The following is an 18364-nucleotide window of genomic DNA, read 5'->3' as shown; positions in this document are numbered from 1 at the left end:
GACGTTCCTGCTACTTCCCAGGGGTCTCCCAGGTGCCCTCTCACTTTCTGACACAAGACTTAGGAGTTCTGGGCACTTCTGGAATGTTGATCTAAACCATACCAGACCCTGCATAGCACAGCTTGTACCCAACCTGGTCCTCACCACTTTTTTCTTAAAATGGTGATTGTTTTACTTTTTCATATTCGTTATCACATTCCTCAAAGTAAAGTCCCTCTGTGTTTCCCAGCCTGATGTCCTGTGACTCAGTGTGTATGTGTGAGTGTGTGTAACAGTGTGTACTATCACGGTATGTGCTTTGAAAAAGCAGTTCTATTCGAGGCCAGCAGCTTCAAGAATTTTTCTGTTAATAAGCCCTCATCTTTACCCAGCTCTAGCAGTGCTCTGCTAAAAACAGACTGAGGTCATTCATGTGTAAATGGAAACACACCAAAAAAAATTAGTACCAAATGTACATCAAGATCAAAAGAAAATGAAATTTCTCAATGGAATACTCAGAGCTATGCAGAGACCGTTGGTTACTGATGGTTCGCATAAAATTGAAGGTCAGAGCATGATTCTTAAAAAGGCAGGGTCCAGCCAGAGGCTATGATTTGAGAGTCCCACAAGGACAGTTTCCCAAAAAGGCAGCTGAATCCTGAGTTAACAGAGAATATGCTCCCCCAAAACTGTATTAAATGCAAAAATGTAACAAGGAGCATCAAGACCCATAGGAGTCAGGGTCTTCAACAAAAACATTGCCATCTAAAAACAAATACACAAAATATTGTGATGAGATTAGTAGCCATAAAATACTTGGTCACAAATTATACTTCGATGACTTTTCAAAATAAAAAATCTATAGACATCTGATGACCAATAATTCTATTGCTGAGCATTGTCCAGAGAGTCTACAGAGGCAAATGTGACTTCTCAGGTCTAGATACATTCATTTATACATCCAATCATGCATTCATTCAGGGAATTGTTATGGAGCACGTAGAAAGAGCCAGGATGAATTCTGAAAAAGGAGCAGAGTAGTAGGCTGGTTAAGAGTGGGATTTGGAGCCCAGCCAGGGTGGCTCAGTGGTTGAGTGTCAAGCTATGAACCAGGAGGCCACGTTTCTCAGTCAGGGCATATGCCCTGGTTGCCGGCTAGATCCCCAGTGTGGGGCATGCAGGAGGCAGCCAATCAATGATTCTCTCTCATCAGTGATGTTTCTATCTCTCTCCTTCTCTCTTCCTCTCTGAAATAAATAAAAAATATATTTTTAAAAAAGAGTAAGATTTGAGTCAGAGAGACTCAGCTTAAGTACTGGCTCCAACACTTGCAAACTGAATGATGTTCAACAAGGGAATAAACCTCTCTCCGCCCTGATTTCTCATCTCTAAAATGAGAATATTTATACGTGGCTTGCAGAGTTGAATGGATTGAATGAAGTAATATATATGAGATACTTAACCCAATGCCTGGCATGCAGTAAATGTCCTAAGGAAAATGGAGGAGCAGGAGGAATTGATACCCCAAAAGTTTATACTTCCTAAACTGAAAGATTGCCTGGTCTTGCTCTCTCCTTTCTTAAAAGAGAGCTACAAAGGCACCCCCACTCAGCCACATACTCATGCAATCAAAAATGTGCTTGGTAGCCAAGGAGAAGGGCCACCAGGTGGTGGGAATATGCAGAGTCAGGCTTAGAAGACGAAGAAACCCATGAAAAGAGAAACCCTGATTAGATGTCAAGACTGGGTTCATCCTGCTCTCCCTTTCCTCCCAGAGACCACCTTCCCCTCTCTCTGCAGGAAGGAAGTTCATGGGCACTTCTGGACATCCAGGTGCCTCTGACCCAGTGAGGGTTCTGGCTCCCGACACATTCACACCTTCTGCTGCCCCACCCTTTTCTTACCTCCTCCTGCTGGAGGGAGCTAAGTCGCCAGAGGTGTCCCATGAATGGGCCTAGGATTGGCCAATAATGCAAATAGGAGTCAGGGAATACTCATGGCTGTGGCTTTGTATGAGGCCTAAAGGGAACACTGCTGTGGAGCGTGGGACAGCACAGCATGGAAAATGGACTCAGAAATAAAGTTGCCATATTTAGCAAATACAGATACAAGACACTCAACTAAGTTTGAATTTCAGGTAAACAACAAATCATGTTTCGGTGTATGTTCCATGAAATACTAAGGACATGCTTATGCTAAAAAGTATTTGTTGTTTATCTGAAATTCAAATTTAACTGGGAGCTCTGCATTTTCCCTGGCAACTGTATTCAGAAAAGGAATTAAGAGAACATCCTCCATTTCCCAGTCTTCTGTCTGAGACCAGATAGGGAGCAGCATTCTCAGGACAGGCCACCACCTGCCATTCTGCGCATTCACCTATTGTGGCTAAAGCCTGGTTCCGATGCCCTTAGGTAGACCTCGAGTCAGAATCTCTACTGGCAGGACATGGTGCTGGGTGCGAGGAATAAGGAGAGGAACCCACTCACTCTACAGGCCAAAGGCCAATGGGACAGTAATCACAATAAAAATAACAATAGCAATGGCCAGTATTATTGGGAGTTTATTGGGACATTATTCCAAACACTTTGCAGATTATTTTTTTTAAATATTTTTATTGATTTCACAGAGGAAGGGAGAGGAACAGAGAGATAGAAACATCAATGATGAGAGAGAATCATTGATCGGCTGCCTCCTGTATGCCCCCTACTGGGGATCGAGCCCACAAACTGGGCATGTGCCCTTGATCGGAATCGAACCCGGGACCCTTCCATTGGCAGGCCAACACTCTATCCAATTAGCCAAACTGGCTAGGGCAGATTATTTTATTTACATCTCACAACTACCCTATAAGGTAGATTTTATTATTATTAACTCCAGTTTATAATTAAGGGAAATGAACATTATGAGTAAGGTAACCATATAATTTTTTATGAAAATTGGGAAACTTTTAAATGAAAGGGCTCACTATCTGTAATTATAGAGAATAACGGGCGTAAACTGGAACTGACCTGGGACACCAGGACTATGCCATTGGCGTAGAGAAGACACGTCCAGGTCTCACGGTAGGAAGTGACAGTGGGAGGATTTGAACCCAGGCTCTGTCCCCTTCACCAGGAACAGTAGAGGAGTGTAATTTAGGTGAATTCCCTCCCAGGAGACTCAGATCCCTCAAGATGGGGCCTCTGATATTTCTTTCCTTGGTGTCCTTGGCACATAACACCTAGCACCCAGCACCCCTGCCTACAGTAGGTGCCAAAGAATATCCCTGATGGACAAATGAATCTGGGAAGCCTCTGAGACAGTATGGGTAATGGAGAGGACTGCGACAAGGGCCCTTCTGTTCCTTGGTCTGTCTCTCTTCCCAGGTGCTGAGGAAAGGTCAACGAGAGAGGGCCACAGGGGAGCTGAACAAGTGGTTCCGAACCAGAGTGCTGGGACATGAACTAGGTGAAGTCAGAAAGGGCTCTGCCAGCCCTTGCCCACCTCTCTTTTGTGAGCACCCAGTGCCCACTGTGCTCAGTCTGTCTCAGATCCTCTGGGTTGAGAATGGGTCACATCACCTCGGTCCTGACGAGTCAGCCACTGGGTCCTATGGCACCAGGGCTGCCCGGTCCTCTGTGCAGAGCTGGTTGTCCCACTAAGTCCCCGGATCTCCTCAACCAGCTCAAGTCTACTTTCCTCTGTGTTCCCCCCAGAGTCCCTGGCCCGAGGGTACCCCACTCCACCCTCAGAGCCTCTACTTCCCTTTCTCAGGGAATTTAAGCCTGGAACAACCCCTTGCAAGCCTACACCCTCTTTAAACAGGAATCGTGAGGTCTTTAAAACAATAAACAAACCCCTCCCCCTTGCAGAGGATCGGCTACTCACTTTTTTTTAAGAAGAGAAAGCAAATTTGTAGAGGTGGAGACACAGCCTCTGGCAGCTGACGCCCTCTTCTCTCTCCAGGGGGATCATTAAACCCAACTGTCTCCTGCCTGACAGCTGGAGAGGGAACTAGAAAGGGCTCTTCCTGACATTTTTGTTCTACCCACAGTTTAACTGCATGTAATTGAACTAACTAGACTGTCAGCTGAGGTCAGGGGCAGTGTCTTCTAAGAATAAGATGCTTCTTTGAAGCCCAAAAGTCTGGCACAGGGTTTTACATGTGGAGACCCTATAAACATACTTGATTCACTTTGACTGCTAAGAGTGCACCTAAATTTAAATACCCTACATTACTTCTGACATCAAAGGGTTAGTTCGTCTGGGGCAGAGAGAGGCCTAGCAGGCACTTAAACCGGGATCCTCAAAATTGGGAAGGAAAGGAATCCTAATCAGTTTCAACACCTCCATCCCCTCTCCTCAGCCTCCCTCCAACTCCAGGGCCTTACCACTGTGGAGCTGGTGACCTTGGATACGTGCCCAAACTTCCTGCAGCCTCAGTTTCCTGGCACTGAATCAAGCAGTTTCTAAGGGTGATCCTAAGGTCTCTTCCAACTCTGACATTCCAAAATTCCAGGATTCTGGTTGACCAGCCGGTGGAGAGGAGGACTAGACCAGTGGTCGGCAAACTCATTAGTCAACAGAGCCAAATATCAACAGTACAACAATTGAAATTTCTTTTGAGAGCCAGATTTGTTAAACTTAAACTTCTTCTAACACCACTTCTTCAAAATAGACTCGCCCAGGCCGTGGTATTTTGTGGAAGAGCCACACTCAAGGGGCCAAAGAGCAGCATGTGGCTTGCGAGCCGCAATTTGCCGACCACGGGACTAGACTATGAAGTAGCTGCTGGGGGGTGAGAATGAGGTGGCTGGGAAGGAGAAAATAGATAGGCAGTTGGGAAGGGGAAAAGCACTGGAGACAAAGGTGTACTCTGGTCCTTGCTGAGACAATGTCACCTTGGAACGTCCTACATGGGGCCCGTGGACGCCCGTGCATCTGGCTTCGCACATTGGCCCATGTGCGCACTCTGCCTTGTTCCAGGTGCTCTTGCAGGCACAGGACCCTTACTAGACGGCCAGGTAAGGTCATGGGCGGTGTCCTATAAATTGAGTAAGAGAGACATAGCTCCACATGGAGTTTACGGAATAGAAAAAAAGCAGAAATTTAAAATCACAGAAACAAAAACCCCTCAGTTAAGTATGAATTGTGTACTGGTTGCTCTAAGACGGTATCACCAGGGCTCCCTCCTTTTGGGGATCAGGGGTGGCTTCCCAGAGGAAGTGACTGGAGGTGAGTCACACAGTGCCTGGGTTTGTTTTCAGAAGGTCTCTCTGCCTCCAGTCTCTCCTAACTGCAATTGATCCGGACAGCCCTTTGAAAACACTGATTTCTTGTCGTCATTTCCTTCCTGGAAACTCTGCAGTGGCCTCCTTGTGTGCAAGCTTGAGTAGGGACTCAGTCTTCATTCGGAGCCTCATCTAGATGGTTGCTCACAGGATGGACTGCTGGCCTCTGGTGTCCAGAGCTCCCCAGAGGCATCCCTGGCCCCTTCCATGTACCCAGAGAAGAGCTCCTGCTTAAGAGCTGCCCATTCCTGCCCTACCCTTGGAGCAGATCTGACTGCTGACATTTTCTTTTCTTTAATTTTATTTTTCAATTACAGTTTACAGTCAATATTATTTTGTAGTAGAGGCTCGGAGCATGAAATTTGTGCATGGGGGGCGGGGGGCGGTGTCACTCAGCCCGGCCTGCACCCTCTTGCAATCCGGGACCCCTCGGAAGATGTCCGACTGCTGGTTTAGGCCTGATCCTGGCAGTCAGACATCCCTCTCGCAATCCAGGGCCACTGGCTCCTAACCGCTCGCCTGCCTGCCTGCCTCATCGCCCCTAACCACTCGCCTGCCTGCTTGATTGCCTCTAACCACTCTGCCTGCCTACCTGATCGCCCCTAAACCCTCTGACTGCCTGACTGATCACCCCTAACCACTCTGCCTGCCTTCCTGATTGCCCCTAACTGCTTGCCTGCCTGCCTGCCTGATCGCCCCTAACCACCTCTGCCTTGACCCCCATCGCTGTGGCTTCGTCTGGAATGATGTCTGGAAGGTTGTTTGGCTGTCCAGTCTAATTAGCATATTACGCTTTTATTATTATAGATTAGTTTCAGGTGTACAGCACAGTGGTTAGACAGTCATATACTTTATAGTGTTCCCCCAATATTTCTAGTATCCACCTGTCACCATGTGACTGCTGACATGTTCTATTGCAAACAGCAAATGGCAAAAGAAAAAAAAAATCCAATTCTGAAGCTGTTTAAGAAAGGGGGAGCAGAATAAAAGTTAGAAATCAAAGAGATCTGTTTGGTACCTAGCTCCTCTCACTCTGGAACTCAAAGTGTCTGCGTGGTAAACAAGCCTTTTCTTTACTAGTTGTGAACGTCCTTTATATAGTGTTTATGACTTCCCCGTCCTCTAAGGAGGTGCCCAGAAATGTGACAGTAATGCGTTGTGCCATCTCTAGCACTGAGCCTGAATCCTGAATGTGCCCGCTGAGAACCACTTCTGAAGATGCACCGAGAGCAAGGGTGTAACAGTTGTGTGTGAGATGAGGAGTGAGCTGTTCTGGTGATTGCAGTAGCTGCCTCTGAGTGAATGCTGATTCTTTGTAGGAGACATTTCAGAGACTACCAAGTAACTCTGAGCTGCAAAACCTCAGGATAAAAGCTTGAACATTATCATCCCTTGCTGTTTTAACAAACCACAGATTGCTACTAACTTTTGCCTGATTTTATGGAAAGATAATCACCAAATACCTGCAAAGGTCAAGGTGAAGTCTCTGCAGGAGCCTATCTCTTTGTGGGGATGTGTCGGGGGTGAGGGTGGGGGTAGGAGGGAGTGTTAGTCTCCAAAATATGATACTTCGTATCCCATAACTATGGTCCCTGAGGCTCCAACACAGAAACTCATAAAAATTAGGATATCTTGATTTGCATCATAAAATAGTGTCCAGAATTCTCAACAGCACAGCAGAGCGTTGTGTCCTGGTTTTGGCGATGTATCCTATTTGAGGGGGAGAGAAGGAACATTTTAATCAGAAGGAGAATGCAAAGGCCGGAGGGGTGGTCTTCAGGGAACTGTGGGGAATGTGATGGGACTAGAGAGGTAGTGTTTGGGGAGAGTCACAAAGAACCCAGCCTGCTCCGCTGTGGACCGTGGTCTTCACTAGAAACACACACAGTTAGATCTGTGTTTTTGAAAGCTCATTTGGCAGCCGTCAGGGAGACCGACTGAGAAGACTCCCAGTCCTAAATGTCCCAACAACGCCATTGCTCTGCCACCTCCCCAGCTCCTCATGTTCAATTCCTCCATGCTCAGCTCCTCCAAAATTCTTTCAACAAACTTTTAAAAGAGAATTGCTTTCAGAGTTTCTCCAAGGGTAGCCCCAGAATTTACAGAGGGGGCAGGGTGGCAGGGAGGGATCTTCTTGGAGTCTGCACTTTTCTTAAGTTTTTACCAACCGATGTAGTATGAGAACCTGCAGGAGGCTGGTTTCCAGACAGACCTTCCCGCCTCCATTGCAACTGTTGGGTCCCCTTGCTAAGTTCTGTGGATGTAGACGCATAGTTGGAATGCATGGCCCCCAAAGAGGTCTCCAGTGTAACAGAGGAGATGAGATTTGGTGATTTTTTTAAACTTTTGCTTGTCTGTATCGTAAAATTTTTCTACTTGTGGTACTTGTATAATGAGAAATAATTTAAATATAGTTAATGAGCACCCAGTATTTGCAGCACTGAGCAAGCACATGGAAGAAATGAGTTGCCCCAAAAGGGTTACATCCAGCAGGGAAGTGCCGTTGTTTTGGGCAGGAAAGAGAGGCCTTGTAACAACAGGAAGCGCTGGGAGGCCCGGGACCCAGACTTCCAAGCAAAGCCGTCTGGAAACAATGGCTGCCTGCGGCTCGGGAATATTGGGCAGGAAATGAAAGGATGCTGGGAGGGGGTGTGCAGGGAGGAGCTGATAAGCGCTACCTGGCCCTTCTTCACATAGACTTCGTGGGCCGCCCATGGTTGTTTTTTCTAAATACTCATCTTTCGTCAGCAAAATCGATTTCTAAAACACACAGAGAGAAATGAAAAAGAACCCATGGTGCCATGGGTCTGGAAACCATTAGGAAGCGGAGCCTCCTGGGAAACCAGAAGGTACAATAAGCAAGAGGAGGTGGTTCTCGCTCGCAGGGCACAGTCACATCAGTCAGAGGGACCTTCAGATGAACTCGGCACCGCTTAAAGCCAAGTCCCTGGAGGACTCCAGCCTCCATGATAATAAAAATAGCATGGGGTTAGCACGAGTCCAGCCATACCCAAGGAGATCTGTATAAACTTTCTGAGATGGAAGTCTGTATTTATTCAACACAAATTTCCATTCAGATGGGTGGGGCGAGTTGGGGAGTCCTTAACAGCGCAAGTGAGAAAAACAAAACTAACACAAAATAATGCTACCGCTTTGCTCTAGAGAACCTACATCTCAGCCGGAACCAGGAGGTTCTGGACACTGCAGGGAGAAGTCGGGTCTGCTCTCCTCCTTTCTAGCCCAGCTCCTCTTCCCCAGTTTCATCCAGGAGGTCACAGGTCATCGGGTGTTAGATCTGAAGACACAGTCGCCACCATCTAGACCAGGCGTCCTCAAACTACGGCCCGCGGGCCACATGCGGGTGTTTTTGCCGTTTTGTTTTTTTATTTCAAAATAAGATATGTGCAGTGTGCATAGGAATTTGTTCATAGTTTTTTTTAAAACTATAGTCCGGCCCTCCAACGGTCTGAGGGACAGTGAACTGGCCCCCTGTTTAAAAAGTTTGAAGACCCCTGATCTAGACCCAGCACTTGGTTCACGGTGCAAAATAGGAAGAGTGATTCCCACACAGCAGAGTTGTGAGAAGTAAATGCAATAATGATTGCTAAGCATGGGACACCACTTAGCATTTGCTTAGTACATCCCATAACCACCCACTGGGCATGGAAAAAAAATAGATGGCCTGGATACCTCCGACGAGGGAAAAACTTACATTGTCCTCATTCTTAAGATGATTGGTTTCAGTGAAGCATGTAACTCAAGAAGCAGGTTTATTTTCCCTGTTGATCTCTCACTAACCGACTCAGCTCCCGCCCCTTCGCCCACGGCACTCTCTCTGAGGCTCATGCGGCCCTCCTCTTTATCCATCAGCGAGATCATGCCATCCCAAGGAGCGGGTGGCGAGAAAGAGAGGGGCTGCTAGTCCAGGAATAAAGTCGGGGTCTGGCGGTTCAAGCTGGCTGTGGTCTTCCTATAGTTTCACTGAGGATTTAAGTGATTTGTTGGCAATGTAGGGGAAAGCGCTGCTCGCAAACGAGGCCTGGGAATATGCAGCGGGGTGACTGGGAGATCTTTCCGTCATCCCCGAGCAGCCCCGTGAAGTGAGTGGTATCTGCCCCACAAATCCCCTGAGAGCAACCTCAGACCGTAGGAAGGATGAGCCCGGAGAAGTCTGTACATGAAGCAAAGCCTGGTAGCCTACGTGTTCCACGACAGGACAAAATCCCTCTGCGCGGTTCCTCCGCACAAGGTGAACAAAGGCCACGTGGGGGCTCCGGGAGGTTTGTTTTCGAAGTTTGGAGTTTCATCACACCCCACCCTTCTTCCCTACCAGCACCACCCTTCCTCGTGGCCACAATCACCTCCCTCCCAGACGCGCCGGACCGTCTCTCCTAGACTGCTCCCCCTAGCTCATTCATTCGCGGGTGAAGTGTGGTCCCAGGTATATCACCACCCTCAACCAGCCTCTTCTCTTGGAGTCAGAAAGGCACTACCTTTCTTAACTAAATTCCAGGCAACAGCCAGAAGAGAGGGAGCCTCTCACCTCCCTTTCATCCTCGACAAAGCATCAGAGGTCCTCTCCACCGAGCCTGAAGGGGCGCCTTGTTTTCTCTTTTTGCAGTGCTGTTTGTGGAAAGTCTTTTTCCTTGTGTTACCCCCTCTCTCCCGCCCACTTGTCTCCAAGGACTATTCCATCAGAGGGAAGAACTTGGGGTGAGCCCTGATAAGGCAGCTGAAAGTCTAGTCCGAGAGCTGCCTGGGTTAGACATTCTTCCAGCAATGGGGAGCCACTGAATGTTTTGGAGTAGGAGAGCTTTATCATCAAGGCGGTGTTTTAGAAAGATTTGTCTGGCCGTGGAGGTCAAGGCAGAACGCAGCCTTCCTAGGCCATCGTTAAAAACTCTCCCTCCCTTCCCCCATATTGGTCCGGTCAGCATGCCTAGAATTCACCACACTATTTCTCGCTTCCTCTCCTTGTTTATACCAGTCCCCGCCTCATCCCCACCAGAGTGTGGGTGACATTTACTAAGTGCTTTATTGTATTCCAGGTGCTTAACCAAGAGTCCTGTGTGTTTAGTAGTATGCATTACACCTCACTGGATCATACCATATCACATCATAGCATCTCAAGTCACCAGCACGAACCCCTATCAGAGTTCTTATGGCGTCACCTTTTTCCCCACTTATCTCACAACCTTGTGAGCCCCTTGAGATGAGGGTCCTGTCTCAGAAATGTCTACTGGGTCCCCCTGGTACATTTGCTTCTACAAATGCAGTTTCCTGTTCTGTTCTACACCGAAAAGCCTGGCCTGACCTCCCCCACCATGTGCAATCTTTTTAGCAGAGCTTCTATCGCATTCTCAGTGCCTCTCTAGGGCCCTTCACATATTTTGCTTGATAGTTTCATACTGGCCCAGTTACTTAATACCGCCGAGTTTCACTTTCCTGCTTTATAAAGAAGGGGTAAATACTTCCCTCATAAGGTGATGTGAGGATCGTATTAGGTACGAACAGTGGATGAAAGTGTAGCACTCAGGGATCAGCACATAGTAGGTGCACAGTAACTGTCCATTCCCTTCTTGGCTTTTTGAGGACAAAGATTTTATTCACCTTTTTGTCCCTTGGGCTAGATAAGCCCTCAATGCATCTGCTTTGGTAGAAGGAGAATCTTTGTCTTGGGAAGGAGTAGGGGCATTGAGAGCAGAGACCTAAGGGCCCAGCTGGGATGAGTCAGGCTGTGGACCCGGGGGGCGGGGGGTGGGGGTGGCCACTTCTACAAGAAAGAACTGGTGGACTTGGCATCTGAGACCCTGAAAGTGAGGAAGGGAGGGGACTCTAGGACGCAGTCTGCCACCAGGAGCCTCGCCCAGCAACAGAGCAGAGCTTGTCCTGGGCCACACCAGGCCAGCAGGTTAGGCAAATACTTCTATGTAACGAGGACTAATTACCTCAATAGGGTCATTGAAAAGGACCTCAACAAACATTTAGAAATTGCCTCACTGACTTCAGAAAGCCCTCCAGCTTCTTTAATGAAACTGTTTCTCAAAAACCTATTTCTTTCTTTTAAAAAATTATTTGTACCAAGTCCTCATTTTAAAAAAATCAGAAAAGCAAAATTAAAATATAGCAAAAATCATTTATTTCTTACCACCTAGAGGTAACTACTATTGACATTTCCCTGGGTGTCATTTTTTTTATCATTCAATATAGGAAAGGGTGGAGTAAGACAAAGACAGTCACTCTGTACTCTTTATATTTGTGTATCATTTTCATTTCTTAATCTTTAAATTTTTTCTAGTTTTTTAAAATATATTTTATTGATTTCAGAGAGGAAGGGAGAGGGAGAGAGAGACAGAAACATCAATGATGAGAGAGAATCATCAATTGGCCACCTCCTGCACGCCCCCTACTGGGGATTGAGCCTGCAACCCAGGCATGTGTCCTGCCCGGGGATCTTAACATGACCTTCTGGTTCATAGGTCGATGCTCAATCCCTTAGCCACACCAGCCAGGCTTTTCTAATTTTATTGAGATATAATTGACATACATCTGTGTAAGTTTAAGGTGTACAGAATAATGGTTTGACTTACATATATTGTGAAATGATAACCACAATAAATTTAGTTAGCATCTATCATCTCACACAGATACGATAAAAAGAGAAACAAAATAATAATAATAAATCTGTTTTCCTTATGATGAGAACACAGACTTTACTTTCATATACATCATACAGTAGTTTGAACTATAGTCATCATCCTTTGCATTGTATCCCGCGTACTTATTTGTCTTGTAACTGGAAGTTGTACCTTTTGCTCACCTTTCTCCATCTCCCCCTCTTCTACCTCCTTCTTTTTCTATGAGTTTGGGTTTTTTTGTTTGTTTGTTTGTTTGTTTGTTTGTTTGTTTTAAATGCCACAAAAATGTGAGATCGTATGGTATTTGTCTTTCTCTGTCTGACTTAATTCTCTTAGCATAATGCTGTCAAGATCCATCATGTTGTCCTAAATGGCAGAATTCCCTCTTTGCGGGGAGAGGGGACTCAGAGAAATTATTTTACTGCTGGCCTTTTCTGCACTAAACCCTTGAAGAGATAGGGAATTGAGGAAAGTGTCCCATAGTATTTATGCTGGTAAATATAAAATGAATTTTAGTTGTACCAGGATGAAGTAAATGAGACAAAGGCCTAAAAATGTTTTGTAGCCCAGTCGGCGTGGCTCAGTGGTTGAGCGTCGACCTGTGAACCAGGAGGTCACAGTTCAATACCCAGTTAGGGTATATGCCCTGGTTGCGGGCTCAATCCCAAGTTGGGCGTGCAAGAGGCAGCCGATCAATGATTCTCTCTCATCACTGATGTTTATCTCCCTCTCCCTCTCCTTTCCTCTCTGAAATCCATAAAAATATATATTTTTTAAATGTTTTGTAAACGGTAAAGCATAAATCAAAGGCAATGTCTTTTCCATCAGAAATCACCTCAACATTTATTTTGTGCTGAGAGGAAAATGTAACGTTTAATATTGCTGATGCAGGAAAAACGAACAAACAAAAAAAGGGACTTAGAGAACCATCAGTGAAACAATTCAAAGAAGTAATAATGTTATATCATAATCAGCAACTCTATGTACCTCTGTCGGAGGAGACTTAAAGTTCTTTGGATCCAAGATAAATCCCCCAGAACTAGCTCTGTGATTCCAACCTCAACCTCACTCTCATGCCTAATTAACAATGGAAGCTTTTTTCCAGCTATAACTATTCAGCTATTTTGTATCAAGCTTCTACCCTGCTCAGAATCCTGGCTGTCCCCAATATGTTTGGACCCCAGGGACAATAGTCAAAATAATCCTGAGACTTTACTAAACTCTCAGTAGCTCCTGCAACACCACCCACCAGTAGTACCTTTAAACCATCCCCCAACCTACCCTGCGTGGGGGTTGCAGATTGGCAGAGTCCCTAATCACCTGGGAATTTGTTAGAAATGCCAATGTTTGACCTTTCCCACTCCACTGGCATTTGCATGCTCACAAGTTCCTCGGACGCTGTGTGCACTTAAAAGGCTGAGAAGCTCTGGTCTAGAGGGGTGGTTCCTCACCTTTGGTGAGCATCAAATCGCTGCTGCTGGGCCTGATCTGGGGCCACGCGGAGAACCACTCTCTGGGCTCCACAGCTGGAGGATTAACAGAGATGCAGCAGGTCCTTTCCCATTTACTGAGTGCGAGGGAGGATTCCTACACCTTCCAGTTTAGGTGAGAATCCGGGAAAGCTAGCACTCCTCGGGGCCTGCCGCCATGGCCTCTCCGTGTTTTAATACTGCCTCCTGTTTAAACAGAGCCGGGGACGAGAGGTTCTAGGGCCTCTGTACCAACGCCAGAGTAAATGTATGGCAGAGGCTCTTTCCGGGAATGTGTTCTGCCCACCTTTAAAGCAAACAGAGCCTGGGGTGCTGCAGCGGAGAGCTGTGGGGATGGGAGGTCCCTAGCTGAGAGCAGGACCGGGCAGGTTGGGGACCCCGCACCAGCCCTTTCACGGAGTGTTTTGTGTTTTTTTAATATATTTTATTGATTTTTTACAGAGAGGAAGGGAGAGGGATGGAGAGTTAGAAACATCGATGAGAGAGAAACATCGATCAGCTGCCTCCTGCACACCCCCTACTGGGGATGTCCCCTCAACCAAGGCACATGCCCTTGACCGGAATTGAACCGGGGACCCTTCAGTCCGCAGGACTGACATCTATCCACTGAGCCAAACCGGTCAGGGCCGGAGTGTTCTTTATAAAGGCCCTTGTAGTCCGCAGCTCTCTGTTCGAATCCTCCTTGGGAATGCTCAGAGCTCTCGCGTCCACTTGAGCCCTGCAGGGCACAGCAGCCAGCACCCAGGGCAGACGCGCACTGAGGAGCACCCCGAGGCCAAGCCAGCCCCAGGACCGCTCGCTCGCTCACAGCCCCCACACTGTTGCGTTCTGCTGCCTTTCTGTGATGAAGATCCACCCAAATGCATAGGCAGGAAACCTCAGGTGAGCAAAGTTACCTTCACATAGAGACATTTTACCACAGGAGGACACAGAAGCCATTCTGAATAGCAGAGATGAGTGTTGACTGGCAAGAGCTTGGTCAGCTCTCACCCAATTTCCCACTGGATGGGAGGAGGCAAACTGTTTATAGTTTGTGAGACCCAGATTGTATCTCACAAACTATAAATGTACACCACAGATAAGCTTCAAGCAGAAACAATAACTGCCACAGAGTGCTTTTTAAGTGCCAGGGTCCGTGCTAAATGTTTACAGGTATTACTTTAATCCTGGCTATGAGGGTAATAGCAGTTACCCTCACTTGACAGACGTGGAAACTGAGGAACGGAACCCTTACATGTTTGTCCAAGGTTACAAAGGCAGTTTGGCATCCAAACCTGTGCTCCTGACCACAGACCGCATGTGGCAGGTTCCAGAACAGCAGCTTGGCATGGTGGGGAAAGAGTCGACCATTATTGTGCACAACAGGGATTTGGGGGGGAAAAAAAAAAGCCCTGGCCAGTGTGCTCAGTGGTTAGAGTGCCGGCCTTTGCACCAAAGGGTCGCAGGTTTGATTCCTAGTGAAGGGCATGTACCTGGGTTACAGGTTGATCCCTGGCTCCTGTAAGTGCTTGTATAAGGCAACCAAATTGATGTGTCTCTCTCAAATTGATGTTTCTCTCCCTTCTTTCCTCTCTCCTTCCCTCCCTCCCACTCTCTAAAAAACAAACAAAACAAAAAAACCTAAAAAACAACAACAATGGAAAAAATATCCTCCAGTGAGGATTCAAAAGAAAACAAAAAAAAGCCAAAAACTTTGTATGTTTGCTTGCTTGCTTATTTCTTTATTGGCCTGAGGGCAGGAGACAAAAACCTAACCAGGCACCCTGCTTTATAAAACAGATATTCCGGGTGAAGCCAGGCAGAGGCTCTGCACCCCTGCCTACTCCCACAGCCCCTCCCCCACCGCACCGGCTCCAACCCTGTGTTCACTCCCAGGGAGTGGTTCCACCTCTGTGGTCTCTGGCCTCAATATTTCCAATTCTAAGTCCACTCCTTGCCTTCTTCCCACCTGGGGGAACTAAGAAACTTCTCCCCAATTCCAGTCCTGGAGGGCAGGGCAAAACATGTCATGTGTTCTAGAAGGGAACGGTTCTGGGGTGCCTGGACTTTGAGCGATGAGCTGAATACTTGAAGTATGGCGAATTTTACTGAGCACCTCCAATTATAGTTAGTCATTGAAGGAAATGGTGGGGGAGTTGTTTAGGAAGTATCGTGATAGCGAATCCAGGAAGAAGGTTGAGTCTGAGCATCTGGTGTCTACCCGTGTACAGGTGCAGTCCAGCTTGTGCATTAAGCATTAATGGTTGACTCTAAGCTAAGGCATTAATGGGTTGGGTATGTTTTAGGGGAGTGAGCACAGTGCTATCCCAAGTTCATGGAGCTCCCACACTACCTCTGTGCCTGAAAACGTTCGTGCCTGAGGCTTGGGTAGTTCCATGCCAAGCCACCATCCACTGCATTCCCAGGGAGGGACCGCAGGTGGCTCTGCCCAAGGCCCAGGGTGGCAAGGGACTTGCCATTCTCTCCATGCCATCCAGAAGGCTAATGGCTGCCATTCTGGGTCACGGAGCTAGCTGGGCCAAACAGGGTCAGCCCCAGAGCCCCAGGGAGAGGACAGCATACCCAAACTCTTCTACACAAGCACTGGACGTCTGGAGTGGCAGGAATTCAAGAGGCCATGTTGGTCTCCTGCAATCAATGACTAGATTGAATGCAGAACGGACCACATTTGGTGGTGGTGGTGGTGGCAGGGTGGAATGGTTCTCACCTTAAAAAAAAAAAAAACGACACTTGAACCTTAAATCACCTTTAACAATCTGGCAGACATTCTTCCAGTCTTTTTTCCTTTGAAAAAAATTTTTTTACATAGTTGAATTCACAATGTGTACTTGATGTTGTGCCTTGTTTTTCTTTTACCTACCTGTATCATAAGCATTTTCTCATGTGCTAATTATTTTTCATAAGCAGCAAGTAATCTTGAGTGAGGTAAGTAAATTTACCTGCACCTTGGTTTCCTCATGTGTAGAATAAGCAATGTTTATTTTATCACACAACAGTCACCTGGAAGGCTTTTTAAAACACAGATTGCGCCCTAGCCGGTTTGGTTCAGTGGATAGAGCCTCAGCCCTTGAACTGAAGGGTCCGGGGTTCGATTCCGGTCAAAGGCACATACTTCGGTTGCAGGCTCAATCTCCAGCCCTGGTTGAGGCACGTGTGGGAGGCAACCAATTGATGTGTCTCTCACATCAATGTTCTCTCTTTCTGTCTCTCCCCCTCCCTTCCACGCTCTCTAAGAATTAATGGAAAAATCACCTCAGGTGAGAATTAACAAAACAAACAAAACACAGTTTGCTGGGCTCCACCTCCAGAATTTCTGATTCAGTGGGTCTGGAGTGGGGCCTGGTAAATTGTATTCTGGGAAGTTCCCAGGAGATGCTGATGCTGCTGGTCAGGAAACCACCTTGGAGAATCCATGAAATGAGGAATGAGTTGTGGGAATTCCAAGGTCACTGCTGGTTTCAAAATTTAAGTGTTTGCCTAGTTTTCAACTTTTAAAAAAAAAATCCAACTCTTAAAATACATGACCTTTCTGAACTTTGAAAAAAAACCCATTTTTTTAAAAATGTAAAGGAACATCATCTACCATTTACAAGTAATTGTTTCCACTTGTAGCTCACATGCGTTCCATACCTATTTCTCTTAGAAGTTACCTGGATTTTTCAAAGGATATCTTTGAAGAACAGTCAGACTTATATCTAATACTTTATTCTTTTTCTTTGCCTTTACATAGTTCCATATGTATTGAAGAGCTGTGCAGAATTTATAGAGACTCATGGCATTGTGGATGGAATTTATCGGCTTTCGGGAGTCACCTCAAACATACAACGGCTACGGTAAGCTGAAAGAATAGCTCCCAACAGAATTCTCTCATAATTCTTTCTCTGTCCATATCTCTGTCCGAAGGTGTTGGGATATTAAAAACCTGAAGGGACTGAGGGAAGGGTGGAGGGGCAGAAGATCAAGTGCTGCTGTTTTCGGATGCCTGTTCCTAATCTAATCAGGAAGTGCTCTAGTCTGATGTCATTCTTTCCAACAAAGCTCCTGAGGGCTTTGAATCTGTTTCTTTGTTTTACACTAGATTTACCCTCCTTGGGTGGATTCGATTGAACGCAAGTGATTTTAATTACGAGTTAGGGAAATATGATTTATAATAATTCACTTGCTTACCCAAAGCTCAGTTAGATCCCATTATATAGTGTTCAGAACTTGAAGATGGATGTGAGTTTTTTCTGTTGGCACACACCCAACCTTTGATATTTCATCTGCTTGGGAACTCAGAAGTCTGTATGAAGGTGCATTTCTCTAACTGATGCTGGTATTTTAAAAATTACTGATGGGTAAATGATTTCTAAATCTATGGGTTTATCCCAAACAATTCTAAAATTTATTCTTGAATTTTGGGGAAACAATTTCTATCATATTGAATTCAGAGTACAATAACCTTCACACTAAACACAGATATGTGTGCGTATATTTTATATGTGCTATGTATTAAATAAAGGGAATATATACACACTATAGAGAGAGAACACAGGGTGGGGTAAAAGTAGGTTTACAGTTATTCATATGGAAAGTAATACAATAATTTATATATATAAAAGCCTAAGTGACTGACCATTTGACCCGTAGCTATGATGTGCACTGACCACCAGGGGGCAGACACTCAGACTGGTAGGTTAGCTTGCTGCTGGGGTCCGGCAGATCGGGACTGAGAGTGACACGCCCTGGACGAATCCGTGCACCAGGCTGGTTTCGGCCCGATCCCCGCAGGCCAGGCCGAGAGACCCCACCAGTGCACTATTGGGGCAGGGAGGGACCGTAGGAAGGCTCCAGGGCATGTCTGGCCGTCTTGCCTAGTCCCTATCAGGGCTGATCGGGGGCCAGCTGGACAGGGAGGGACCCCACCAGTGCACGAATCTGGCTTCTCCACCTCCCCCTGCTCCTGAGGAGCAATCAAGGCAGCAGCCATTGCTCCCACCTGCTAATG

The 18364-nt window shown here is 46.5% G+C and overlaps 1 protein-coding gene across 1 annotated transcript in view; it reads left to right on the top strand.

The window, feature by feature from the left end:
- Positions 1-18364, top strand: part of ARHGAP31 (Rho GTPase activating protein 31) — a 106734-nt gene that overhangs the window by 42859 nt on the left and 45511 nt on the right. The window contains exon 2 of the mRNA XM_079767419.1: positions 17108-17210. Coding sequence (XP_079623545.1) covers positions 17108-17210 — 103 coding nt within the window. The remainder of the gene's footprint in view (positions 1-17107; positions 17211-18364) is intronic.

This window comes from Cnephaeus nilssonii (assembly GCF_951640355.1).
Source record: "Cnephaeus nilssonii genome assembly, chromosome: 3".
NCBI lineage: Eukaryota > Metazoa > Chordata > Mammalia > Chiroptera > Vespertilionidae > Cnephaeus > Cnephaeus nilssonii.
Note: the sequence above shows the minus strand (reverse complement) of the source record. Positions and strands in the feature narration are given on the sequence as shown.